The following is a 27,351-nucleotide window of genomic DNA, read 5'->3' as shown; positions in this document are numbered from 1 at the left end:
TTGGTGCGAATTCTGGCTTTGCCATTCACCCTCTGCATCCTTGGGTGAGTTCTTTTCATCTCTCTGACCCTTGGTGTCCGCAGCCTTTGAGTGGATTTTGTTAGATCCCCACCCAAAAATAAGATAAGGTAAAGAGCACGGGCTCGGCCAGGACCCTTGGGCGCTGCCAAACTTGCTGGTTCCGGATTCGCCGGTTCCCCCGTCCAGGGCTGTCCGCTAGCTTCCCTCGCAGCCAATGACCTTGCCGCTTTTCCGTTTGCAGCCGTCCTCCGGAGGGCCGTGCTGGGCATGGATACCTTTCTCGGCGTCTGGAGGAGCACGGACCATAGTGTCATCGACCAGTCACGAAGCTGCTAAGGCCGTCCCAGGGACGTGGGCGCCAGGAGAGGAAGGCGGTGTCGGGGGGCCACATCGCCATGCCTTTCGGCCTGAAGCTCCGCCGGACACGGCGCTACAACGTCCTGAGCAAGAACTGCTTTGTCACACGGATCCGCCTTCTGGACAGCAATGTGATCGAGTGCACGCTGTCGGTGGAGAGCACCGGGCAGGAGTGCCTGGAGGCGGTGGCCCAGAGGCTGGAGTTGCGGGAGGTAAGAGCGTGTGTGCGGGAGGGAGGGGGTGTCTGAGCCAGAGCTCACTGAGGGGATCGGCCCCTGCCCTTGGCACCTGCCTGGCTTTCCAGCCCCAGCCCCCTGGGTGCAGAAGGATCCTGCTGTCCGTGGCTTGGGCTCGGTCTCACAGCTTCTGTGCATCAGGAGGCCTGCCCCGCGGCCTGCTGTGACAAGTGAGGACCCCGCCCAGAGCTTGCAGGGGGTGGCGGCTTCCCTTTTGTTCCCACCGTGAGGAGGTTTTTGGGGGGAGCGTCTCAAGTTATTGTCTCTCCTTCAAACCCTCGAGTGGGTAGCTGGCGTTCTGACTTTCCAGCTGCACGTCTGGGAGAAACGCCCACGGAAGGGACAGATGCGGCTGCTTGTAGTTTTTGTTTGTTTCTCTATTTTCCTCTTCAAAGACGGGGCAAAACTGGAAAAGCATTTAAAAGGAGCCTGACCAGGGAGGCTTTTTGTGGGACCTTGTAAGTGGGCATTTTGTTCAAGATGCTCCTGACCCTCCCTTTCTTGGCGCTGTCGGTGAGACGCCTTTGGGCCGTATGCAAAACCGGGGTTGACCGTGAAGCGGTCACGTTATCACTCTTCAGATCAAGACTCCTCCGAGTGTAGGTCCTTTATGCCAGCAGGCCCCGCTTGTCCTAGCCTTACGGACAGGACAGTCGGGAGAAGAGGCTTTGATGAGAGCCTCCCCACCCCTCCCCAGCGGCTGTGTCCTGAGAGCCGGGGGGGCGGTGGGGGGGGGTAAGGTGACGTGATACGGTGGTTACCAGCGTGGAAGGGACTGCAAGCCCTTGAGATCGGAGGACCAGGAGAAGCTCTGTGGTTGTCCTAGGCCCTGTGCCCCCATCGCCCGCCACATCAGGGTGGTGGTATGCAGGGGGAGGGTCTGCTGGAAGATGGGGCTTGACGTCATTCCTCACACCTCTTGGGGTCCACCTTCTCGCCACATCCATACAGGAATTGGGGTTCGGGAAGGTCTTCTCTCCCCTTGGCGTCCTCTGCAGGCCGACTGCCATCCTCCAGGGGACTGTGTCACTTGAGCGCTTCTGTCTCCTGCCATTCTTGGTGTGTCTGCTTTGGTTTCTGTGATCGGGACTTCCTTTGAAGTGTATTTTCCTGTGACAGAGACTCCCCCGTCCCACAGATACGTGCAGCGTGGTAGCCGACCCGGCGGAAAAACACGGGAAGTGTTGTGACCTTGCTGGTTGGTCGCTGGTTCCTTTTTGCTTTTCGGTAGCACATTTGGGTGTACATATTTAAATATATGTGTGGCGTAAAGGAGAAATCTCAAGTCTGGAGACCGGTTGGTGAGAAGACTGATCAAAATTTCGTGTGAAAAGTTTAGGGTAACCATTCGTCACGTGCACTGAGAGACACTACAGCATGCACTTGAGCAGCTGTAAGCTCAGTCTTTCCCGTCTTGAACTTGGGTTCAAATTACAGTTCTGTGACTTAGGAGTTAGGTGCGCTTGCAAAAGTTACTGTCCTCCTCTGGGCCTCCGTTTTTTCACTTATAAAAGCAGAATGGTGATGCTCGCCTTATGTATCTTATGGGGGCTGTTGTAAATATTAAAAGAGATTCAGTATGGGAAATGCATAGTGCTGCATCTAATAATTTATAATTGTCCCAATGTTAGTGTCTTAAAAATTTTTGATTGAAGAAAATCTTGAGCAACCACAGTGTGCCAAGTACTGTGTTAGGCCTTGATGAATGAAGATAAATAGGGTATAATTCTGTCTTCAAGCTATGCACAGGTGAATAGGGGAATCCAGCATTTAAGTGAAGTGAAGATGGGATGCGATCCATGCTAAAAGGAAGTGCAGTGGCAGGCCTGAAAGGCAATAGCTCCCCTTAGTGTTTTGCAGTACACAGCTGGTGCCACTGACCGTGGCGGCCCTGGGAGGGGGAGAGGATGTTCAGAGAAAGATGAACAGAGCCTTTATTCTCTGAATGGGGACTTGAAGGATGCTGGGACTTCAGCAGGTGGAAAAGCAAGCAAGGCCATCCAGTGCATGGGGAGTTGGGTTTTGAGGATGCAAGGATTCAGAAGGACATGCCGTTCTCGGGGGCTGAGAAGGCATCTCCATGAGTTACCAGGTAGAGTTAGAGTGTGAGGTGCCAGGGGAGGGTGTCTGGAGACATGTAGGGTAGTAATTACTCTGAACGGACTTTTGTTTCGCTCAGCAAGAGGGCAAAGGTGAAACCCGGATTAACCCACAACTGCGTTGTCACAAAGGACAAAGCGGTGAAGTCCAGGTTCTCCTGTCAGGTGTGGGTTGCTGTGTGATTGATCTCCTGATGCTCCGGTGAGGCCGGCAGTTAACATGGGCTTGATCCTGACACGCTCTAAGTGGGCGCATCCGCATTAGAGCAGATCACTTTCTTTTTTTAATTGTGTGCTTTTGTTCTATGACAGGTGACATCGAAGGTCTGGCCTTTTGTGAGACAATACTTATAGCTACTCTCAAACAGAAGGGTGAGATCAAGCAATCCACGACTGTGTTCTTCATCTACACACACACACTCACGCACGCACGCACACACACACACACATATATACATGCTGGGGAGGAATGTGTTCTCCCAGAAGCAGGAGGAGGAGGGAATGAACTCAGGGTCTGCTCTGCTCACTTGACTTTCTTTGTATTGAGGTCGTTTTCCAAATAGAGCTGATGGAGAGGAGAAAGTGAAAATCCATCTAAAATATAGCAAAGTGTTTAGTCTTTATTAAGGCTTGGAAACCAGATTACAGTGGCTATTTGGCTTTACCATTAGAAGTGCTCTGGAGTCTAGATGTATCCTAGACTTTATGTTGGGGTGCCTGGGTGGCTCAGTCATGAAGCATCTGCCTTTGGCTCAGGTCATGATCCCGGGATCCCGGGATCCTGGGATCGAGTCCCACTTTGGGTTCCTTGCTCAGCAGGGAGTCTGCTTCTCTCTCTCCCACTCCCCCTGCTTGTGTTTCCTCTCTCCCTGTCTTTCTGTCAAATAAATAAAATACTTTAAAAAACCAATATATAGATTAGCTTTATATTAGGAAAGGAAAATTAAATTTTGTTTAACTTTTGATCTACACTAATTATCATTTGTTTTGTCACTTTGTTTTATCATTTTAAAAAATCAATTTTTTTTTTAAATGAGTGAGAGAGAGAGCATTAGAGAGGAGAAGGTCAGAGGGAGAAGCAGACTCCCCAAGGAGCTGGGAGCCAGATACGGGACTCGATCCTGGAAGTCCGGGATCATGACCTGAGCCGAAGGCAGTTGCTCAACCAACTGAGCCACCCAGGCGCCCAAAAAATCAATTTTTAAAAAAGATTTTATTTATTAACAGAGAGAGAGAGAGATCACAAGTAGGCAGAGAGTCAGGCAGAGAGAGGGGAAGCAGGCTCCCCACTGAGCAGAGAGCCCAATGTGGGGCTCAATTCCAGGACCCTGAGATCATGACCCAAGCTGAAGGCAGAGGTTTAACCCCCTGAGCCACCCAGGCGCCCAAAATGCATTTGATTTCTTAAAGCTGTTTTGGCTTTATAGCAAAATAGAGTAGGAAAACAGAGCCTATACACCTTCTGCCCCCAAGTCCCACACCCTCCCCCACACCAGAGTAGAACATATGTTACCATCAGATGAACCCACGTGAACACATCAGTAGCATCCGGCTCCGTAGTTTACGTTGGGGTTCACTCTTGGTGTTGTTCATTCGGTGGGTTTCGAGTGTATAAGGACACAGATCCATGTGGCAGACTTGTCGAGAGCCATGCCTGGTCTTGAAGGGACCGGTGTGCTGCCATTTCAGATGGCATCGAGAGGACCCAGGCAGGCCTGAGGGAAGCGGCATGGGAGAGGGTCCCTGCTCCCAGCAACCCTGGAGTTTAGAGATGAGGACAAACAAGGAACAAAGCAAAGGGAACAGCCCGTGCTGAGGTACAGAAACAGGAAAGCACATGGATTTTCAGGGAAGGGCAGAGTTCATTTTGCACTGATCTGTGTGTGTGTGTGTGTGTGTGTGTTGTGTGTGTGTGCGTGCACGTGCATGTGGAGGGGTCCCGGCAGGGAGGGTAGGAGTGTAGGAAAGCAGGTGGGAATCTGCTTTGGAGTGGTTTGATGTGTGTGGCTGGGGAGTTTCAGCTGGATTCTGTTTCTGAAATGTGTCCCCAAAATAATTAAAGTAACCGCCACCTTTTAACACGCCGCCTCCTCGGCTGAGCACCCTCCCCATATCCATTCACCGGGCTCTCTGAACTCCGTGAGGTGGCTCCTGTGGCTGTCTCCATGGGACAGACGGGGACACCGCAGCACAGGTTGACCCACTGGCCGTGCGGGGCTGCCTCAAGCCCGGGTGGGCAGACTCTGCCGCTGGGGTTCCCAGGCTGCCTGTGCAGCCGCAGAAAAGGAGCCGGGGCGAAATGCTTTGGGAAACACCCTCATACGTGCTGTTTTGTTTTGTTTTGTTTTGAAAAAGGTATTGAACTCAGTGTTTCACCATTATCTTAGCCTCCTGTTAAATAACCTCTTTGAACCGTTCGGAGAATAAAGCGCTGCGGTGAGATGCGAAGCCATCTGAGGGTTTCAGAGCAGAGCGTGGCATGAACACCTTGCATTTTAGGAAAAATACCGAATAGCAGAGAAAGAATGAGGATAGGTGACAGGAGAGACAGAGAGCTGGCTGGGTGGACTGAACAAGAGCCCTGCAAAGAAGAAATAAAATGGACTCCTTAGGAAAAAAAATTTTTTTAATAATTGTTTTAAGTTCAGGGAAAAAAATTAGGTATGAATTTCTGGCTAGGAACTCTTTTTTTTAATTTTTTTTTATTTTAAAGATTTTGTTTATTTATTTGAGAGAGAGAGCGCACAACCCTGGGGAAAGGCAGTCAGAGGGAGAGGGAGAAGCAGGCTCCCTGCTGATCAGAGAGCCCCGCATGGGACTTGATCCCAGGATCCTGGGATCATGACCTGAGCCGAAGGCAGACACTTAACCTGTTTAACCAACTGAGCCCCCCCCCAGGGGCCCCTAGGAACTCTTATTAAGGAAAAGAGACTCAGAAAATTAGAATTCTGATAATATGGTTAAAACATGTTTGGATTTATGGATGTCACCCTTTTCCTATCCTCAGATGAGATCGTAGGTGGAATTCAGTGTATCAAATGGAGCTGTTCTTTGGCAGAGGGGATGGATACCTACAACCCTATGTCCTCATGCCTTTCCTACCTTCCCGTACAAGCTGAAATCACTGACCTAGGTTAAGAGAGAAATAGCTAAAACCATGTGTCTTACGTCTGACTCTCATATTTAGAAAATCCGCGCATGGAGAAGCAGCGGGGTCGATGGCTGTGAATGTGAGCGTGGACCTGAGTCTGAGCCCTTGCCTCTGCCACTCATTACCTTGGTAATCTTGGATAGTTGCTTGGAGGCTCTGGGCCTCCATCTCCTCCTCTGTTACAGAGATGGAGAGGGTAGTAACCTCCATGAGTTTTGGGGAGGGTTAAAAGAGTTTTTGTAGTGTTGCCACAGTATAGAGCTTGGCGCAGGGGAAGCTCTCAGAGTATCTCCTCTGCGAGACGCCACGTGGGCTCTCCAGACTCTGCCACAACACTCCAAAGACTGGGCTCTTACCCTCTTTTAGGTCTGCTCGTTTCACTTTTAGATGGCTTGAATTGTTAGAAACTGCGATCATACACTGAGCCAGTGTCTTTCAATTTCTTGAACAGTGATTAAGATTGAATTGTCCAATATGGTAGCCACGGGCCACACGTGGCTCCCGACCACTTGAAGTGTGACTAGGTTGAACTGAGATGTGCAGTTACTGTAATATACACATCAGATTCCGAAAATCTAGTACGATAAAAGTTAAAATAGCTCGGGGCGCCTGGGTGGCTCAGTGGGTTAAGCCGCTGCCTTCGGCTCAGGTCATGATCCCAGGGTCCCGGGATCGAGTCCCGCATCGGGCTCTCTGCTCAGCAGGGGGCCTGCTTCCCCATCTCTCTCTCTCTCTCTGCCTGCCTCTCCATCTACTTGTGATTTCTCTCTCAAATAAATAAATAAAATCTTTAAAAAAAAAAAAGTTAAAATAGCTCTTTAATTACTTTCATATTGGTTACATGTTGAGAGCATACTATTTTGACTATATTATTTTAAATAAAATTTATTAAAGTTAACTTCACTTCTCTGTACTTTTTTAATGTAGCTATTAGAAAATTTAAAATCAAATATGGGCATTACATTATATTTAATACCCAAATATGGGCATTACATTATATTTACATTATATTTCATTACATTATATTGAACAGTACTCTTCTAAGAAAGGGAAGGAGGCCATGTTAATAAGAATAAGGAATATTAAGAACCATATTAGAATATTAAGAATTCCAGCAAATGTAGAAATATGCTGGAATTATTTCCTTTAGGGATATTCCTGACTCTGCTTTTTTTTTTTTTAAGATTTTATTTATTTATTTGACAGATCACAAGCAGGCAGAGGCAGGAGGGGACGGCGGGGACGGTGGGGCGGCGGGGACAGCAGGGGTGGGGGTGCGGTAGGCTCCCTGCTGAGCAGGGGCTCAATCCCAGGACCCTGAGATCATGACCTGAGCCAAAGGCAGAGGCTTAACCCATTGAGCCACCCAGGCACCCCTCCTGACTCTGCTTTTAACCAAAGAATAGTAAATGGAGGAGGAATAAATACTTTCACAGAGGTACCTTCCCGGCTAAACTCTATTCAAGACAGAACCATTGCTTTATCAGGAAATTTGCTCTTGGGAATGGCAAATCCAGTAACTCTCGGCCTCTGCTATAGCTAGACTAGAAGCCCTGGTTTCTAAAGGAGACTTAAAGAAAAAAAAAAAAAAAGGCCCTAATAACATCCTAGGGTGGATGATGGTTCTCAGACTTATCCCCTTTATCTTTTGCAAATTTGTTTTCGTTTTTAACTAAAAGGTGATTTGTCCCAAGCTATGGACTACAGTAGAAACGTCCCACATTTTGGTGTTTTCACTAATGGCTAGAATTTGTCAAGATACTGAATCTTAACCAGCTTAAGCTAACTTACATTAAGGACGTTTCTGGGGTTTAATTTTATGCGAATTTTGTGGGCGTTGGTAACATAACATGCCATGATGCAAGTATTTAGTTCAGTGGAATACCTCATTTCCTGGCCTGGTAACAGCGGAGCTGGCTGCATCCGAGAGCCCGAGCCTCACCATGTCCGTGTGTGTTTGTGTTTGCACAGGACTGAAATCACACCGATCAGGAGTCCGCTGAAGAGTAGACGTCTGGGAGGTCTCTGGTCCTTGAATTGTGTATTGCTTTTTGTCTTTGTGAAGATTATAACGTGAGATCTTGTTCGCATACTGTCAGTTCTGGGAGGCAAGCTGGCAGCAGTGTCTGTTTTCTAGACGGGGGAAGACGGCAGGTGAAATACGTTCCCGTCTTAACTTACAAGTCTTCATCTTTCTGGATATTTTGAGTGAGCCGTCCAGCCTCCCAAGAGTGATTTTTCCACCCCTTGGCTGTGAGGTTTGCTTCTTGGGCCCATGTTATTCTACAGTCTCTTTTCCCATACTTTCAGGAAAAATGGGCGAGGCAGAGGAAGATGGGGCGGTTGTTCATTACAGACGCGTCAGTTACAGGAGTAACTGCCCAGAGTAGAGGTGGAGGAGCACAGGCTGTTCACCACCGTCCTCCAAGTCCCGTCTAACGGTTTATGTTCCAAAGCCTTTGGAATGAAATGGCATCAGGTGCTGTTTCTTGTGCTTCTAGTCATCTTTTGAAGCACTTTCCATGCCTCAGTGAAAGTTTTAATGCTGGTGTGTAATTCCCATCTATTTTATGTGGAGACATACCAACTCTTTCTCAATTTACAACCGAAGTGCTGGCTATGACAGGCAACGTAATGCAAGATCTTTTAAACTCTTGCTTCTGGATGATTAACTCTTCAAAATGCTTGAGATAAGATCATGGGTTTAATCCCTGGTAATTGCCAAGGCTGCATCTGTAACCCTTGCAAATAGCATCAAAGCTATTTGATGGTCGCAAAACTGGAAAAACAGAATCCTCAAAGAATCTTTCCCTATTAATAATAGCTCACGTGGGGAATACCACCATCTCTCCAGGTAAATGAACAAACGACAAAAGCCCAAACTATCTTTAAAGGCCTTCCTTCACTAGAATCTTTTTCTTGGAACTGAAGAGGGATCTTCCTTTGGTCCTAAAATGCTCACACACCAGTCTGCCCCTCAAAACTAGCATATTTTGATTGCATGCATACATTTCTGCTTCCTCCATTAAAGTGAAAAACTCCTAACCAAACAGACCGGGAAACCACTTGTATGAAAATGTCATGTCCATGTGTGTTTTTCCTCACACTGTTTCCTAGTAGTGCTTGGAAGCACTACTTTTTAGTCCTTGCTCTGGGAACTGGCTCTTCTGTCTTTTTCCCTCATTGCAGTGAGTTCATTGCAGAACCCAAAGCACCAGACCTGTTTTCCAAGGAAAACCAGAGAAATTAAATGGGATTTATAGCTCACCCAGAAGATCATTAGGATTGGCTGGACCTGGCTTAGGTTTGCACCTTCAGAGAGAAATAAAAGCACCTGGGGGACTTACTCGGGCGGTAGAATGGGATCCTCTGGGTCAGGGAGGAGGTGGTTTCTATTTGGAAACACCCTACCACGATCCCCTGAACTATGTGGCAGTGGTTAGCAGGGGAACTCAGCTTTCAGGATTCAGCGGGAGTTTTAAGTTGGCAAGTCAGTTATGAGCCAGCCTGGTGTGGTCCCAGCTGGGCATCCTGATGGGATTAATGGTCCCTTGGCTAATACACACAGGAGGTTGATCAGGGCACCTTGCTAGTTTCAGGGAGATGTTTGTTTCTTGTGCCTTTTCCTGGGAGCCACTGTATAGACATGGCAGCATAAACCCGTGCGGGGAGAACTTTGAGACCGGGTCTTCTTTCTCTGTTGACTGCTCCAGGGGAGGACATAACTAGAGGGAAAACGGCGGAGGTGGTACGGTGGCAATGGAGGAAGTTACCTGGTGGGGATCTGGTCAATGGATTTCCTTTCCCACGAGATAACAGAATTCAGCATCTCTAAAATCAGGTTTTTCTGATATCTTCCAGGTTACCTGCCTCTCTCAATTTGCCCTTGTGCCGGACACCCCATTTCTTGAGTAGTTATGTAGTATCTCATTGGATAAAGGCAGAGTGGGTCACTCAGATATTCTGTGTCCTCTGCAAAATACCACCTTGAAGCAACAAAAACACTTATGCCATGAATGAGGTTTTTGCAGTAGAAGTGGTTTATGTTGGGATTCACAGCTCTGTGCTGTTCATTGTAGCTCAAGACTGTTACTGTGATTTCTCTTGTACCTCATCCTCCTTTTCATCATAGACACGTGAGCGCTTGTGTCTGTGTACATGCAAGTGCGTGTGTCTGCCATGGAACGTTCTTAGTGTGCTTTTGGGGGAAGATCAGGTCTGATTTAATGATTGGGTGGGTTGGAGTGAGAAAGGGAAATTTTAAATACTAGCCTTGAAAGCACAGGGGTAGTAAAAATTTAAAAAATTTTTGTTTTGGGAGGGGGGCAAAATTGATTGTAGAATGTGGATGCAGTGGACCCGTTCTGTTTTGAATATTACTCATTGGAGTGCATGTTGTCGTTTGAATGAAGTATGGATCATGAAATTATGCCCCCAAATGTCAGGACTGCATTTAGTGAAAGTTAATAAATCATGGTTTGACTTGTTAAGCAATTGCAAAGCTTGTCTTCCCTTTCTCCACCCAGGCTTATGAAAAGGCTCTTTTCCAATGAAAATAACTATTACACAGCATGTAACTATTTACATATATTACCTCATTTATTCTATGCACTTACTCCTAGCCACCCGAAAGGCAGTGACATACCCTGTGCACCATGCAGGAATTCAGTAGAAGACAGAATTGCCTTGGACCCTTTCCACACAGTTTATTAAATTAAGTACCCAGATTACCTCATTTTCAGGTTGGCTTAAGCCTATATCATAGACCCCCTAGGACAGTATCAGGGTGATAGTCCAGTGTCCCCTAACACCTGTGAGCCTCTAAATAAAATCTTAGGGGAGACGCTATTTTGCGATTTATTGTTTTCTTAAACCTTTTAGGTTTGTATGTTATTTATAGGCCTTCCAGCTTCTCCTTTTGCCTGCTTTTTCTCATTTATTTTCAGATAACTTCTGTTTTCTAATTCTGTGGTTCATAGACATGCCAGGAGTGCTGGTGAGAGAGATTCTTGAGACTTGCCTGCTTCCATTTACCCATGGTGGTGATGATGGGGTGATGGTGGTGGTCATGGTGGTGGTCATGGTGATGGTCATGGTGATGGTGTTGATGGTGGTCATGGTGTTGATGATGGTGGTCATGGTGGTGGTGTTGATGGTGGTCATGGTGTTGATGATGGTGGTCATGGTGGTGGTCATGGTGGTGGTGTTGATGGTGGTCATGGTGTTGATGGTGGTCATGGTGATGGTGTTGATGGTGGTCATGGTGTTGATGATGGTGGTCATGGTGGTGGTCATGGTGGTGGTCATGGTGGTGGTGTTGATGGTGGTCATGGTGATGGTCATGGTGATGGTGTTGATGGTGGTCATGGTGTTGATGATGGTGGTCATGGTGGTGGTGGTGGTGGTGGTTGTGAAGAGGGTGATGGTAACAGTAGCAGTGACAAAGCTCCACTTCAGCTCCACTGCTGAAGCAGTTATTATCGTGTGCTGTGCGCACAGTTCAAGACATGATCTCATTTATGCCCCTCACAGCCTGTGGCTGATGGCTGTACGCATTATCCCCACCTTACAGATGAGAAAGTTTTGACACTGTGGAGGCTCAGCAACTTGTATGGATTTAATAAGATAGTGAGTGCAAACGCCGTGAGAGGAATGGACTTCACAGCCTGTTTTCCCTCTGTCCAGCCACATTTCATTTCCCTTACATCATCCATTGCATTGGAACAACTAACAGACTCCCTTAAAGCTGGAAAGTGAATGGTAGGGTCAGAATTCAATCAAGCAATTGGTCCAAGCTGATGGAAATCGAACCTTGGCTCTGTTTGCTGGCATTCTGTTGCTCCAGAAATGCACTGATTCCTCCTGTAAACTTGCCCTTTAAAACCTCGTGGAGTTAAGCTGATGAAGTCCTTGTTCTCCTCTGAAGGCACGTGCATTTGCAAATGTTCTGTAGAGTATGTGGGTTCTTTAAGCAAGGACATGTCTGGGTTTCTAGTGAAGTCAGAGTCAAAACTTTTATTACAGATTTTGGGTAGGGTTGTGGCAAGGATTGATCTGTGGTCTTGTTGAGGAGACTGCCAGCTGCGGTGGGAACATCGGCACAAGAACGCCTTTGGAAGTTAAACATTGCAATGAAAACATTCTTTTGAAGGCAGATTTCCAGGTGTGCTGTAAACCATTCTAAGCTGTAATTGAAATATAAAAGAATATTTCAAAAGCAGTGATCTATTTTTTGGTGATTGTTGTGCTAATCCTGAAATCCTAGCCTGAATTAATGTAAAGACAGGATTGGATGCATAAAAGTACCCGTTTTAATCATTTAGCACATTGTTCAAAACTAAACTGGTTGAGGCTTCACGTCTAAGGGTGAAAATCTCACTTTCATCTATCAAATCCCACCATAATCTGCCAAGAACAGCCACCAGGGGCTCCTGTGGCAGCTGTGAAGACATCCTTCTATTCTCAAAGCTTGATGTCGGAGAGAGGTTTGCTGCAGTTCATGTATAATGAAGTGGGAGAGGCCAATGTTTTTCAAAGTACTTCATAAAACTCAAAACGAGTGAATCCGTTTTCTGTTAAACTCTGGAACTGGTGTGTGGAACTAGCCTACAGTGTGGAAGCCTTCAGCTGGCAGAAGGTTTTGTCTTAGGAGCTGAGTAATAAGTTACTTTGCAGCAGGTGCAAGAAATGTGTTTGCCTTTGCCAGCGTGTTCCACGTGAGACAGTGAGGCGCTCAGAAGGCATGGGAAAGTCAGCCTTGGGAGCCTAGGAGAAAAGCCAGCATGTGCCCCCACCCTGCCCCCACCTCCTTACCAAACACAGGAGCGCTGCTACCTACGTGGTCCAGCGGTAACCGTGGGTACGATACTCCGCGTAGACCGTGTGCGAGTGCTTTCTTTGAGCTTGCCCCAAAGTTAGAAAGTCAAAGCTAGATCCTCATGTGTGAGCTGGGAGACCAAACGTTACACGAGGTGCTGGAGTCTTGCCCCCCACAAGCCGAAACTGATGCTGTTTTACCCTTTTATCTAGACGCACTACTTTGGCCTTTGGTTTCTCAGCAAGAGCCAGCAAGCACGATGGGTGGAGCTGGAGAAACCTCTGAAGAAACATCTGGACAAATTTGCTAATGAGCCTCTGCTTTTCTTCGGAGTCATGTTCTATGTGCCAAATGTGTCATGGCTGCAGCAAGAGGCCACAAGGTAGGTGCATTCCTTCCTGAGTTCCGTGTAAGGGTGTGGATTAACCGCGGGGCTTCAGATGAAGTCGATGAGCAGGTTGATAGAGGGGTGTGTAGGTGTGCAGGGGGGAGGAGTGGGGAGCTGTTGGGGATTGTTTACCGGTTGCCTTGCAGCTTTAGAATTGTGGTTTGAATCCGTGGTGCTCATAACCCCAGTCGGTCCCTGTGATGCTAATAAGATAGCAGGGATCCTGAGGCTGATTGAGGTTGAATGTGGTGTCCAGCCGTGTAGAAGCATCCGTTGGAGACTGTGGGTAGAATCGATGTGCCAGGATTTCGTAAAGAATTAACCACCTTGTACTTGTTTGGTCTATCCTTTCCCTTAAAATGCTCCCAAGCAAAATGTAGCAACAGATTTTAGATTTGAGAAGGTCTTGACGATAGGAGCAGAGTTGAGGAGGATGTGGAGAGGGCAAGAGTTTTGCTTGTCCTTGGTCCCAGAAGAAGGGACAGGAAGCCATTGGTAGAGAGGAGACCTGGAATCGGGCCTCCTCTCCTGCTCATGGGCTGTTTTCCCTCAAAGAAACCACCTGCCATCCTTGAAATGGCACTTTTCCCTCATCTGTAAAGTGAGGGATTTCCTGTGTTTCTCAAGTTCTGCTAAGTGTGCAGTTCCATGAATGAAACAGTTGGTGCTGGCTGGTGTTAGTACAGTTCCCTTATTGGTCAGTGTTTTCCATTAAAATATGCAGAGGGGTCATATCTCATCAAACGGTTCTTTCTGTAATAAAGGAAATTGAATGAACTTTTTCTTTCTCACCTTTTACTTGGATGATGGCATTCGGAGTACTTGGGAAGCAATGCTAGTGACATCCTGAGAAGGAAGAAACAGTCTTGACTACTGCACGTGTTTCTTAGATTTCACACTTTTAAGACAAGGAGGCACTTAAAATTTTTATATACATTTTATGGTGATAGGTGGCATCTTCTTTTTTTTAATCAAAACCTACTATTAACTAGGAGCTCTTTCTGTCAGCAGAGGCCATGAAATAGCTCACAGCCTCATCCAGAAACCCATGTTCAGTCTCCCAAGTATCATTTGTTTGGGTGGACGCTGTGCACCATTTTCAAGTTTGTTCACTTACGTGAGTTCCTTCCGGGGCAGGAAGTTATTAACTCCTCAGAATGGGGCCATATTCCCTGGCTCCTGAGTCCTCCTTCAGTACCTCACGCAGGGTTGGGAGGATGGCGTTAGCCTCAGACTGTGAAATGCAAGGCGGTAGGTAACGAGGATGAAACCCGGCCTGTGAGTTCACACATCTGGGGCAAAGTTCAGTCTGTAAGAACACAACAAAGTGGTGCTGCTCTGGACAGTGTCCAGAACATTCTTCCGTAAGGACTGTCATTGAGGAAGAGCTGTTGAAGTGACTGTGAGGGACTCAGCAGTGGTGATGTATGAAGCCGAAATACGTTGGTTAAGCTTAGAAAAATGAAGACCTGCAAGAGTGCCATAGCTGCCTCTGGAAACTGGAAGACGCTTGTGGGAAGGGAATTCTGTTAGCGCTGCAGCACAAAATTTGGACCCATAATAAGTGACGTACAAGGAGTTGAAAGACTTCGGTTATTGGACTCCACACAGGAATGCTCTTTCTGTTAATTTAAGCCAAAAAAGGTGGAACAAGCAGACTTACAAAAGGGTGAGTGCCCTGTTTTCAGTGGGGTGGCCCTGACTGGACAGACAGTGTGGTGTCTTGTAGAGTAGACCCCCACATTGCGTAAGGTGTTGGACTAGATTGGTGGTTCTCAAGGAGACCAGGGCCTGCTCTATCACGATGACCTGCAGCATTTCCTATAAATGTGCTTCTAGGGCGGTAACAGAAGTCTGAATCGGGATGTCTGGGGCTAGGGATCGGGAGAATATATGGATCAAAATAAACAATATTCTCAGGTGGTTCTGATATTCATCCAGACTCTTTAATTAACAAATTAGTTACCTCTCGTTACAGTTTTAGATTTTCCTGGTAAGTAGACTTCATGCCACATTATTTGACTGTCAGTGTTTGCATGCACAGGCTGACACAGAAAGTGTTTAAATCTGAAAATCTGATATACAGAGTAAGAATTAGGATGGTAGGGGTTGTTGAGACTGGAGATCAGAAAGGAATTCTTTTTCCTTAGAATATTCTTTTTGCTCACTTGGTTTGGTTCATTTCAGATGAGTTTCGATAAGGAGTGAACGAAATCTTTTCCAACCCAGGATTTTGAAGCAAACTCTGTTATTGTCTGAGCAGATCAACTAACAAAGAAAATAAAACTTGAAGGGTATTTTTAGACTTAAACTCAGAACTAAACTGTATAGATGAGAGGCACATCCCTGTCTTTATGGTAGAGGATGTTTAAAGCTAGGAGCTAGGTTTGCATGAGGACTTGTGGGATTTTGTTTGGTTGGGTTTTTTCCCCAGCGTTGCAGAAATTTTTGTTGTTCCAAGGGACCCACTAGAATGTGCCAAGGGATGTCAGAGCAAGTGAAAGACTTGAGCTGGGGCGATGAGGAAATAAGAGAGAAGTTGTTAAGTACAGAAAGGAAAATTGATGGAGAAAGGAGAGAGAGAAAAGGGCATATCCTTGGGAAGTGACGCAGGTGTGATTCAGGAGACGGATCCTGGGCTGTGGGCGTTCGGACTAGATGAGAGCACAGAGGAGACCTGGCTTGGCCATGATACCATTTTAAAATGCTCAGGGTTCCTGGGTTTTGTGTTAGACACCAACGAATGAGCCAAACTCAGGGTGAAGAAGGCTACTCATGGTCATTAGGAGCTGGGAATCTGAGCCTTCTTGGGAGGTTTTAGAAGCCTGGGGATCTGAACTGGATACTGAAACCGTCCTCCAGGCAGAGCAGCCAAGGAAGAAGCGGTGGTGGTGGTAGGGCGGCATTCCAGAGGGATGTTTCACAGAAGGCCCGGACAACGCTCCTTAGGAGCAGCTGGTGACTAACTCTTCAGCCATTCGCTGCTCTCCCCGTCACCAGACATCTCAGGTGGAGCTGTGCCTTGGCATCTGGAGAGCACCTGGGACCTGCCACTCAGCCGTGGAACAGTTAGTCTTTGTGATGCCCCGCAGAGTAAGATATTTGCATAGATTAGAAATGGGAGTCTGTCTTTCATTGTGGGCAGCCCGTTGGAGGAGGCAGCCATTCAACCATCTGTGCTTAAAAAATAAGCCTTTGTCTGAAGCCGACCAAACTTGTTTTCACCCAACACATGTTTGCCAGGGTTTGGCCACTTCTATTTGAGAATAAAACAGGTTCTATAGCATCAGTAGGGCCCAGCCATTTCTGCTTTCTGAATAAGGGCAAAGAGTTTAGAATGAGTACTCTGGTTGCTTTGGGGGGGGTGTATGTGAACCCACATATATGAAGACCCATGGTAGTGGAAGAAGGATGTATCCTGGGGCGCCTGGGTGGCTCAGTGGGTTAAGCCTGTTCCTTCTGCTCAGGTCATGATCTCAGAGTCCTGGGATCGAGCCCCGCATCAGGCTCTCTGCTCGGCAGGGAGCCTGCTTCCCTTCTTCTCTCCGCCTGCCTCTCTGCCTACTTGTGATCTCTGTCTGTCAAATAAATAAATAAATAAATAAATAAATAAATAAATAAATAAATAAAAGTTGTATATTCCATCTCTTGTCCCTAGACAATCCCACCCTTGAAAACTTGCAGGTTAATAGACTACTAGGGACAACACAACAAAAATTTGAGAACGATCTTGATTGTAAACTATCTCAGAAAGTGATTAACTTTATTAAAATTATCAGGGACAGATTTTTTAGATTAGAAAATTGAAAATGATCACATCCAGACTTTTTCAAATTAGAACATTGAGAAGCTCTGCTTTTTTTTTTTTTTTTTTACATTAATTTTGACATACTGTGTTTCATCTCATCTCCCGGATATGATTTTTGAAGAGCAAATCTCCTCATAAGAGAAGGACATCTTCCAAGATGCTGTGATCGAGTTGGAGAAGAAATGGACAATTCAGGCCCTCCCTTTAGGTGATAATTGAACAAGAAGATGAAAGAGATCAAAAGGAGAACACACACAGAAGTCCCCACAGAAGGGGAAAAAAAAATCTCTTGATATTCTTACAGAAGTGTGAAAAAGCTGAGACAAAGAACACACTCGTAGACAGATGGAAGATGACTCATGAAACCATAGGAATTACAGAGATTAAGACCAGGTTTTGTTAACCCCACTGCAAACTAAGATGCATTACCTTGGGGCTTTGAAAATGTCAGTTTTCCCACTTTGGTTAAAATGACTCAAGGGATGGGACCACCATAATATTTTCCATGTTGCTTTGTCTCTCCAGCTCCTTTCTGCTGGCTTCTCTGTTCAGCAGAGGGACTCTTGCTAGCGGTTCCCTTTTCCCCATTATGTTCTCCTCCTGACTCAAAGGAAAGATTTTTGTAATGTGTTTTAATGATTTGCATAGCAACGGGCTCCGTATAAACACGGGGTTTTCAGATTTTTCTGGACACAGAAAGAGAAAAGATGGTTGGTGAGAGGTGGAGAAACCCTCCGTCAAACAGAAGGATCCTTAATAACAGCGAGGGGAAGCCAGAAAGCTGCTGGCTGAGGTGACTGCTTTTAGTTTAGGGCTGGGGGTTTTCCAAGTCTTTCTGCAGTGAGGAAGTACCTATTTAGTGCTTTTAGTACTAAAGAGAACACTTCGAAGAGAGTAGTTTTTTTGCAGGGCGAATCTAGATTTCACAGTGTAAGCTACTGATGGTATGCCACAGTTTCTAAAATTTTAATTCCTGGACATTTTCCTTTTACCGAAACACGTCTGTCTTTGTAACACTCCCTGGTGAACGGTGCTTTTGCATGGTGCCAAGGAACTTCTGCTTGTCCTGATGAAGTCAGGTAACCTTTCCTACCCAGGACAGGTCTGTGGCCTGCCGGTTCAGGGGGTGCTATCTGCTGTCCTAGAGGCAAGTGCTATATGGAAGCAGAGCCCCTGCTCTCACCAGCCCAGTCACTCCCCTTGCCAAGGACAGTCTTAGCACATCTGGTACATCTGGCGGCCTCTCCGTGGCTGTGCGCCCTGTTCCAAGCTCCCTTGGTCGAGTGGGTGCTGCCTCTGTTTTCTGCACTTCTCGGCCTCCGTGGGTCTCCCTCCTTTTCAGGCTCACGGTTCTTCCGTCTCCCTCCCATCTTCTCTCAAGTTCTGGACGAGGGGGCTGAATTCTAGCCTGTCAGTTACACCTGCCAGTTACTATTATCGGAAGGACTTAAAAAGTACTTCATCTCTGCTTGGGCCTGGGTAGGGTTCTAGGTTAAATGAAGCTCCTGTCTGGGAAACACTTATGGGACAGGGTGTCATTTCACTAATGGGAATAAATGCCCACATGGGAAACCGCACCGTTTAGGTCATATTTGCACTCTTTGTGTATGCCCGCCCCCCCGCTGCATTTTTTCGTGATGGTGAGTGACAGGGGAGTGAGGTTATTACATGTGCAGACTGTGATGGGGGCCCACGGCGTATTGATGGCAAAGCCAGATTAGATGAATCTTTACATCCCCAAGAAGGCCAGAATGGTGTTTTTGGTTTTGTGTTGTTGTTTTCTGTTTTGTTTTTAAACTAGGTTTCAGGAAGTAGTTCCAGTGACCTTACAGAAGCTTTCTTCACCTCCCCTTTCTCGTAAATACCGATGCTTTCCGTGCCTTGAGTGCTATTGTAAACAAGTCAGCCTTCAACCAATGTTTAAAGTGTCTCTTTTAAAAGCTCTAATTATGGTAATGTTTCCATTTCCTTTTACAACACCATTTATTTTGTTCCTCCGGTTCTTTGAGTTCTTTTATTATTTTGAAATGTCATTTTAATGGCTATTTAAAGTTTACCCGTGGGCTGGGAAATAGGGACTCCCTTCAACTCAGACTTAAGATTCCGTGTGAGTCCCCCGTAGATAATATAATTTGCTGAGAAAGGCAGATCTTCCTCTGGCCAGCTCCAGCTGGTGAATGGGGACTTGTTTTCTCTCTCTCTCTCTCTCTCTCTCTCGCTGTCTGTTGATGGTTAAGAATGGGGTTGTTTCTGCCAGATATTTTAGATATTTTAAGATGCCGTTGTTTCTGGGATTTAACCTTGAACGTTATTCTATGTGGGTGATGTATTGTTTGATGAGAGGAGAGAAAAATGCCTATAAAGAATAGAGCAGTCTCCGAGGGAAGAAGTGCTCCCCAAAAGAGGATTACTTGATGAAAATGTTAGTTGCCATTTGCGTTATTCTGCTTTTCTGCCGATGGGAAGCACCTGTTCTGTGTCAGTCATTTTGCTAGTCGGAGGGCGTGTAAGAACCAACACATCTTCACGATTCCCCCCTCTTCTGCAAAGAGCTGGGTCTCCAAGCAGTTTTTAGTTCATTTCCATGTATGTGATTTATTGCTGTTAGAGTTCGTCCTTAAAGCTAACACTGCTGACCCTGCTTGCTTCCTGGGGAAGGCCTTCTCGCTGTTCCAGAGAAACCCCAAGAGCCTGGCAGGTGTCTTGCCCAGGCCAGCTTCATGGGTCTGTGACCCAGGGGGTGGGTTGCACGGCTCGGAGCTCAGAAAGGCCCTGTGCTTGGGTTAAAGCTCTGCTGTGGCCCTCTTGAAATTCTTAATAATTTTTGAACCATGGACTCAGCATGTTTATTTTTCACTGGACTCTCTGAATTATGTTGCCAGTCCAGCCTGGGAGAGCCTCCTACTTCTAGCTCTGTTCATTCTCTTCTTTTTGTTTTGATGTTACCTTAGGATTTGTTCTCAGTAATGGGTGGATCTGCGCCTACTGTTATGGGCGTGATCAAAGAGAAAAAGTAAAAAAAAAAAAAAAAAACCTGTCGTGGAACAAAAATAATATGTTCACTATCTGTGCAAATACGAAAATACAAACGTGGCCCTGGTAACCATTTCTGCTCCTGGACCTGACTCACGGGAAAATCCTGCACAGTCCGGGAGCTGTTATAAAATCAATTTAATTTCCTTTAGGGAAGCTGATTGATTAGTGTGTCTCATTCCTCATCTAGGATTTCTTCATATTTTACTGTGAAGATGACTCTGCAAAGTTTATGTTTCTTAATTAAATCAAGGGCACCCCTTAGCCCCTACTTAATTGTTGGTCTTCTGAATGCATGAGGGGTTACCTGCTTGCCCCACTCCCTAACCTCCCTGTTCCAGGAAAAAGATACAGTTTGCAAGACATGCGGGAAGTTGTTAGCTATTTAGGCAACCTACTGCCATTAGAACAACAAAGTATAGGCAGATAAAGTAGAGTTAACCCTTACACATAATCTTTGTGGCTTTTAAAAAATTTCTTTCCCTTTAAGGAAGAGAAAACAAATAGTAATAAAAATTCAGTATATTTTAGTAATATCACTTGATAATATTATTCATTGTAGGTGTCCTGTAATGCATGGAAAAATGAGATTTTTAAAAAGATTTTATTTATTTATATGACAGAGAGAGACACAGCGAGAGAGGATACACAAGCACAGGGGGAGTGGGAAAGAGAGAAGAAGGCTTCCCACCGAGCAGGGAGCCCAATGTGGGGCTCAGTCCCAGGACCCTGGGATCATGACCTGAGCCAAAGGCAGACGCTTTAATGACTGAGCCACCCAGGTGCCCTGAGATTTTTTTTTTTTTTTTTTTAGATTTTATTTATTTGAGAGAGAGAGAAAAAACAGCAGCTGGGGAAAGAGAAGGGAGAGGGAGAAGGAGGCTCAGGCTCAACCCCAGGACCCCGGGATCATGACCTGAGCTGAAGGCAGACACTTAACTGACTGAGCCACCCAGGTGCCCTGAAAATAAGATTTTCAAAAGGAAATACATTGGAAGCATCATCCATAATTCAAAAGAAGCTCTGACATCTGATTTTTACTCTTTGTAAAGCAAGATATACTCATGTATGTCTTAATCGTGAGTAAAGCAGAGTTTCCCCAAAACAGATGAAATAGTATACCTTGAAAAGCCTTTGCTTTTAAAGTGTTAAAATGATCTCATCTGTAATCCTATAGTTAATATGTGTTTGTCAGTATTTGATGATCTATACTGAACTTTTCAAAAGGAAACAAGTATCGTGTTCCTATTAAGCCCTTTTGAAAATAACAACTTCTTAAGTAAGGGTCATATTTGCAGTCTTTGTGTATTTCTTGCTTTCCAAAGATAAATATATTCGCTTGCTCATTCGCTCAGTCAATTCCAAATAGTTCTTTATCAGAGTGACATTGCAGAAGACTGAGAAAGTTTCCACATTTGACCCAGGGACTATCAAAGATTTGGAATCGAGCATGAACTCAAATTTTAGCATATTCTATTTTTTCAGAAGCCTAGTAGAACGTGCTGATCCCACACAGGAGTATTTACCTTCAGCCAAGGGGTGGAGAGAGGGGAAAACAAACAGAAGGTATGGGAAGAGGTGTTCGGTCATGCCAAAGCATGCCAGCTACATTCTATGAAATTTTAAAGACATCCACTTCCTTATGAAGGATTCTTCGGATTTGTAGGGGTATCATTATAATGGGTGGGATTACCAGCGGTGTGGTAGTTTGAAAATGGGTTTTTGAAAATCTTGGGAGGAGAGGGAAACACAGGGAGTAGAGGTTTTAGAATCCTTTGCTCTACCTTTTTCCTGGACTCTCAGGGCTGGGACCTTAGGTTGGGGTCGAATGGGTGTGGAGGAGGGGAAGGAAGAGAGAGATGTCATGTTTTCACACGTGACAGAGACCCACAGGCCCGAGCAGCAGCAGGATCTGGAGAGCACAGAAGCCTTCATTGTGCCTTATGGTAGAGCCGTTGTCTGACCCCATCCTTGGCTTCCAGACCTCCTCTGTGGGGTTCTGTGCAAGAATGTAGTTCGCATTCCATCACATGATACAATTTAATAGTAGTAGACGCTGGCCAGCATTTGTGTGTGAGGTGCTGTACTAAGTATCTTCAGCCATTATCTTTTTTTTAGTCCTCTCCAGAACCTATTATTATCCTCCGAAAAAGGATTGTTTTCCTAACAAAAGTTTTCTTACTAATAAGTAGAGATTTCATCCATCAAATAAGCTTTTATGTTCCATTGCCCGCCAAGTACATCTGTCCATATGTCCCAGTACTCCCCAGAGTAACGGGGTTTAATTTTTACTGGAAGTGTCAAAAAAGAATTCCAGACAGCTGACACTCCTGGTGGTGAGAGGTGGTAAGCTCCTGCCGTTTGGGTGGTTTCTTGGGGGCGCCTGGGTGGCTCAGTGGGCTAAGCCCGTTTGGGTGGATTCTGGTCTCCCAGTAGGTTTTGTTTCACCTGACCATTTTCTAAAAAATTGAATTTGGATGCCTTACGTGTAGGCACGCACTCTGCAGTTTGTCCCGCTTCCCGCCCTGCCCACAGTCTTACGGTGGACATTCAGTCCTTCCTGTGACCTGACGGGGCCTGTAGGCATTCAGACTGTGGCCACTGTCCGTGTAACGTGAAGGACTTCTCAGTACTTGGGTCAATGCATAACTTTTTTTTTAAATTTTTTTTTTAATTTTTTTTTTATTTATTTGAGAGAGAGAGCATGAGAGGTGGGAAGGTCAGAGGGAGAAGCAGACTCCCCATGGAGCTGAGAGCCTGATGCGGGACTCGATCCCGGGACTCCGGGACCGTGACCCGAGCCGAAGGCGGTTGCTTAACCAACTGAGCCACCCAGGCGCCCCAACGCATACCTTTTCATTGGCCCAGTTGGCTTTATGCCACTCGGTGTCTCACCGTCTAAATCCTTTGGCTCCCTCCCGGAGACCGTAGCTGGATAGCGGAGGATCATTTCCTTGAAGCCCTCATTTGGAAAACTTTGTTTCTGTGTAAAAATCACTCCAGGGTGCTAGATTACATGGCCCTGTACTTTCTGTTATGGAGATGCAGCTCAGATTTTCCAGATTTTTCTCCTTACTGCTTTCAGCATCTGCTTCATTCATAAAGGGTTCCATCCAGAAGAAAGGTGTGAGGTGTTCTGTAGGCCAACAGAAAAAAAGTCACCAAGATCATAAGCAAACGTGGTCTGTTTGAGAAAGTTTGGTTTTTCTTCTATCAAGACAGATCAAGCTTTACTAGAATTGTAGTTTATATCTAAGCATAGAACATCACACATTACAGAGACCAGTCACTTCATTTTACAGATGAAGAAGCAGAACCAAGGAGATAAAGGGACTTTGCCCATTGTCACACTTGGCCCATCGACAGAGCCTGACTCTTCCTGAGGTGCTCGGATGATTTTATGTGAACCAAGCAGGCAGACACGGCAGAGCCCATGGATGGGATTTGTGTAAACTTCCAGAAACCCTTGCCCATCTTCCTCTCCCTTGCCCTGAGACAGCTGAGACACACTGGAACTGGAAGAGATGAGTTTTGTCCAAGGGAAGGAAGTAGTTCAGACAGAAGGAACAAAGAGCAGAAGAAAACAGGCACTTCTTTGAATGGAGTCATTTAAATAGTGAGCATTATGTAGAGGTTGGAACTAAGATGGCTTTTATTTAATGTTTTTATCAGTCATCTGCAGCCCTGGGCACGGAGGGAAAGTGCCAAGCTTTCAGATGACATTAAGCCCTTTAGAAGAGTGGAAAATTGAGACATTGGAAATAAACAGTAGAAAGGTGTCAGCTGGTGTCAGGTTACCAGGTACGACTGTGGAATAACGATCCTCCTTTCTGGTGCGGTTTGGGAAAGCAAGTGGAGCGGGAGTCATCAGGGGGGGACATGTGGCAACATGTTTCATTTTACCCCAGCCGAACTCTTTCCAGGTCAGCCCGTCAGTCTTCGCCTGCAGCTGGGGAGAGAGAGTAGAGGGCTCGCCAGCATGAAAATGTGTTACTGTTATTCAGGGCAAAGTCCAGCAAATTTTATGTAAGTTGAACTACAAGCAAGTCGGAAACATGATACTTTAATAGAAACTCATGGAGATAAAGCAATGTTAGAAACACATGTTTTTTGACCAAGATAGATGTTGTGAAGGAGGTAGTCAAGACATTCATGATGATAACTAAAGCTGGAAGCCGGTAGATCTGAGGAAAACTGGGAAAGTTCAGTAACTTGGATCCTCCTAATAAATGACCAACTGTGGATCCTGATGGAAGAATTCGAAGGCAGGTTATTATATCTGCCAGGCTGTGTTGTGTATTTAGAATGATGGATGGAATCAACAAAGACTGGTGTTTGGTATAATCTTCCAAAAAAAAAAGGGGGGGTGGATAAAATGTTGTTCAAAAACAAAACGACTTTAGTATTAGTAGCAGCACAGACCTGTAGTCAGAAGACCTAACTCTCAGGTATTTGTTTCTTGGTCAGGCTCTGTAAGTCCCCAAAACTCACCTTCTGTGTTTATTGTCAGGAAATGATATTAGCACAGCTTCAGAAAACACCTATCAGTGCATTCAGTGCATAGTAGATATCCAGATGTTGTTTTTTTTTTTTTTTTTTTTTAATTAAAAAAAGATCTGTTAGGAGGTAGTGACAGATTGCTGCGTCCCTCAGGAAGCTGTTGCAGGTAACTTAACAATCACCTGGCCGAATGAGTCCTGGCCCACACCACCTGGAAACACCCAGGGAGATGCATTCTGGGAAATGTAGTTCAGCCTAGCCAAGTTGAAACATTGCAGAGCCACCAAAGGGCTTAGTATATAATTCATGATTAGCAGAGTCCAAATCACCGTTCAGTGCTGTTGCATCCAAAGTTGGTACTGACTTGTGAGTTCCAGAAGACAAAATTACTCTCTTTAAAAGTTTTAATGTGGTTAAAGAGAACTCAGATTTGTCCCATATTTTCTTGGACACTGCATGAAGATAGAGTTGCAAAAACTCATTCAAACAAAAACTGTGTTGTTACCATAAATACCTGCTTCCCAAGGAAGTTCTCCATCCTCATCCCACTCCCACGTGGGGGAGCAGATCTGATCCAGACGGCCCGGGCTGGTCCTCTCGCTCTGCCGATGTTCTCAGATGAGCGTGAGTGAAGAGGATAAGGCAGGCCTGGCCTCGCAGCTTCACAGATGGTCAGAGCAGCTGCTCAGGGTCTTGAAGCCAGGCTGGGCTGCAGCAGGAGGGACCAGGCTGACCTGATGCTAATCTTGCAGTCCTTGTAACTTGAAGAGGGTGTGGTCCGAGGGTGTAGTCCGAAGAAGATAAACAGATTCCAATTAAAGATGATTTAAGAAGGTGATTGATAGACCCTTGGTAAGTGATTTTTTTTTTTAAGATTATTTATTTGACAGAGATCATAAGCAGGCAGGAGAGAGAGGGGGAAGCAGGTTCCCTGCTGAGCAGAGAGCCCGACTCGAGCTCGACCCAGGAGCCTGGGATCATGACTGGAGCCGAAGGCAAAGGCCTTAACCCACTGAGCCACCCAGGCGCCCCAAGTGATGATTATTTAAAAAAAAAAAAAAAAAAAAAAAGCAAAATGGAGATATTGGGAGCCTGTTGACTTTTGAAATGTGGTCCTTAGCAGAATTGCCCTTGGCATTCCTTAAAAATTCAGATTGCTCTACATCGCTCTCGACTTCCGGAATCAGAATCTGTTTTTATTTAGTGCCACAGGTGATTTTTGGACTTACTTAAGTTTGGTTAAATGGAGTGCAGCTATACCTTGATATTCTTTCAGCAGTCACTGGTGTGTTATGTTAGTGTATCGATGTTAGGAACAGGGTGGATTTCAAGGCAGTGGGATCAGAATGACAGTGTTGCAAAGTCCAGAACACCTGGTTTAGGCGGGGAAATTTAGAGGATGGATGGTGTGGGCTTATTTGCAGAATAACTGTGGGCATCTTCATGGGATCCTCCAATATACAGAATGGGAACCCAAGGTTCTGTAGGAATTTTGGTCAGTTTGTATTTCCTCAACTTTAATATGTAACATTTTAACCTTTTAATTCGGTAAATTTTGATAATGCGTTATAGATTATACATAATGTATGGTTTGCATTATAGGGGCAGTACTGTAGCAAATGTTTAGTATTCTGTGCATCTGTAATAAAGGCAGTAATAACAACTGGCCTGAATTATACTACATAAGTACTCTAGAACCTTAAATGAGACCCTTTCCACTATTTCCCCAGACTTTGACATTATAGACTTAAATTTAAGAAAATGAGAATTTTTCAAAATTGAGAATTCTGTTCTTGGATTTCTCTGGTTTGTTGATTTCTACTGCATTTGGGTAAATAAAAGACGAAACAATAGGTAAATTGAGAAACAGGAATAAGATCATTTCAGACAAGTGCAAGTCCAAAACTGTGAAAACAGTTTCTTTTCATGATCAGTTTTAAAAAAATATATATTATTTTCCTAAACTGGTTCATTGAATCTTTGATTCCAAATACAAATAAGAAACACAATATATTTAACTAAAAAAAAATTTTTTTTAATACAAAGGCTCCATTCCAGATAGGATTTATCTTAGTTTTCCAAACAAACTTTTACGACCTCCTCCTTATATACACGGAGATATTCCGTGTTGCTTATGCACACGTAACCCCTCCCATGATTTTGTGATGTGCTCGCTCTTGTTATGAGTAGTGAATGTGTTACCCTGAGAGCTAATTCTCTGACAGTATTTCACCAAAAAATTTCATGTTTATTTTTTTTTAAAGGCCTGGAAATATTTTATCCACAGGAAGTTGGAAAATACCAGAGATAGGAAAACTGTATTCTTTATACCTGGTTCATGTTCAAAAGAGTGTCCCAGATTATTTAACCATTATTCTCCCAAAGTAGGCATTTTTCCTTCCTCATTTAATGTGATTATTTGCTAATTTATAACATTGTATAATTATAACCACAATATAATTAGAAATGCATTTAGAGCTTTAAACATATAGATAGTAGAAGAATGTTTAATTGAATTACAGAGATTTTTATCCATTGCTTTTTGATACTTGGATTTTACCTGAAAGCACATACACAAAACAAACCTAAAACATTTTAACCCTCCTTACCCTTGACTCGGTATATAAGTAATTGCATTAGAGGCTATTCAAATAGAAGAATCAATCTAGCCTTCTGACTATGGGGACTGAAATATACATAGTTAATTGTCTACAGAAGTGTCTGCTAGAATGATGAAGGAGGCTCATTTGGGCATTGTATGGATTCTTTTATGATTTTCATTTCAGAAACACAGAATTTTGTAATGATTAGAAGACATTACAAATCATCAAATCTGACTCCCTTGTATGAAACCAGCCTGATCAGAGCCTGCCCAAGCATTAGCTTCCAGACCGGTGCTCCCCATGCCTGTATGCTGCGCTCCACACAGTCCAGCCCCTGC

General features: G+C 45.1%; 1 protein-coding gene across 3 annotated transcripts in view; it reads left to right on the top strand.

The window, feature by feature from the left end:
• Positions 1 to 27,351, top strand: part of PTPN14 (protein tyrosine phosphatase non-receptor type 14) — a 161,641-nt gene that overhangs the window by 68,271 nt on the left and 66,019 nt on the right. For 2 of the 3 annotated variants that reach the window (XM_044267194.1, XM_044267195.1), the window contains exons 2-3: positions 263 to 590; positions 12,894 to 13,063. In XM_044267194.1, the coding sequence (XP_044123129.1) occupies positions 417 to 590; positions 12,894 to 13,063 (344 nt within the window). In that variant the 5' untranslated portion in view covers positions 263 to 416. Of the gene's footprint in view, positions 1 to 25; positions 45 to 262; positions 591 to 12,893; positions 13,064 to 27,351 lie in introns of those variants that run through there. The other variant, XM_044267196.1, reaches the window with a different exon arrangement.

This window comes from Neovison vison, chromosome 10 (genome assembly GCF_020171115.1).
Source record: "Neovison vison isolate M4711 chromosome 10, ASM_NN_V1, whole genome shotgun sequence".
NCBI lineage: Eukaryota > Metazoa > Chordata > Mammalia > Carnivora > Mustelidae > Neogale > Neogale vison.
Note: the sequence above shows the minus strand (reverse complement) of the source record. Positions and strands in the feature narration are given on the sequence as shown.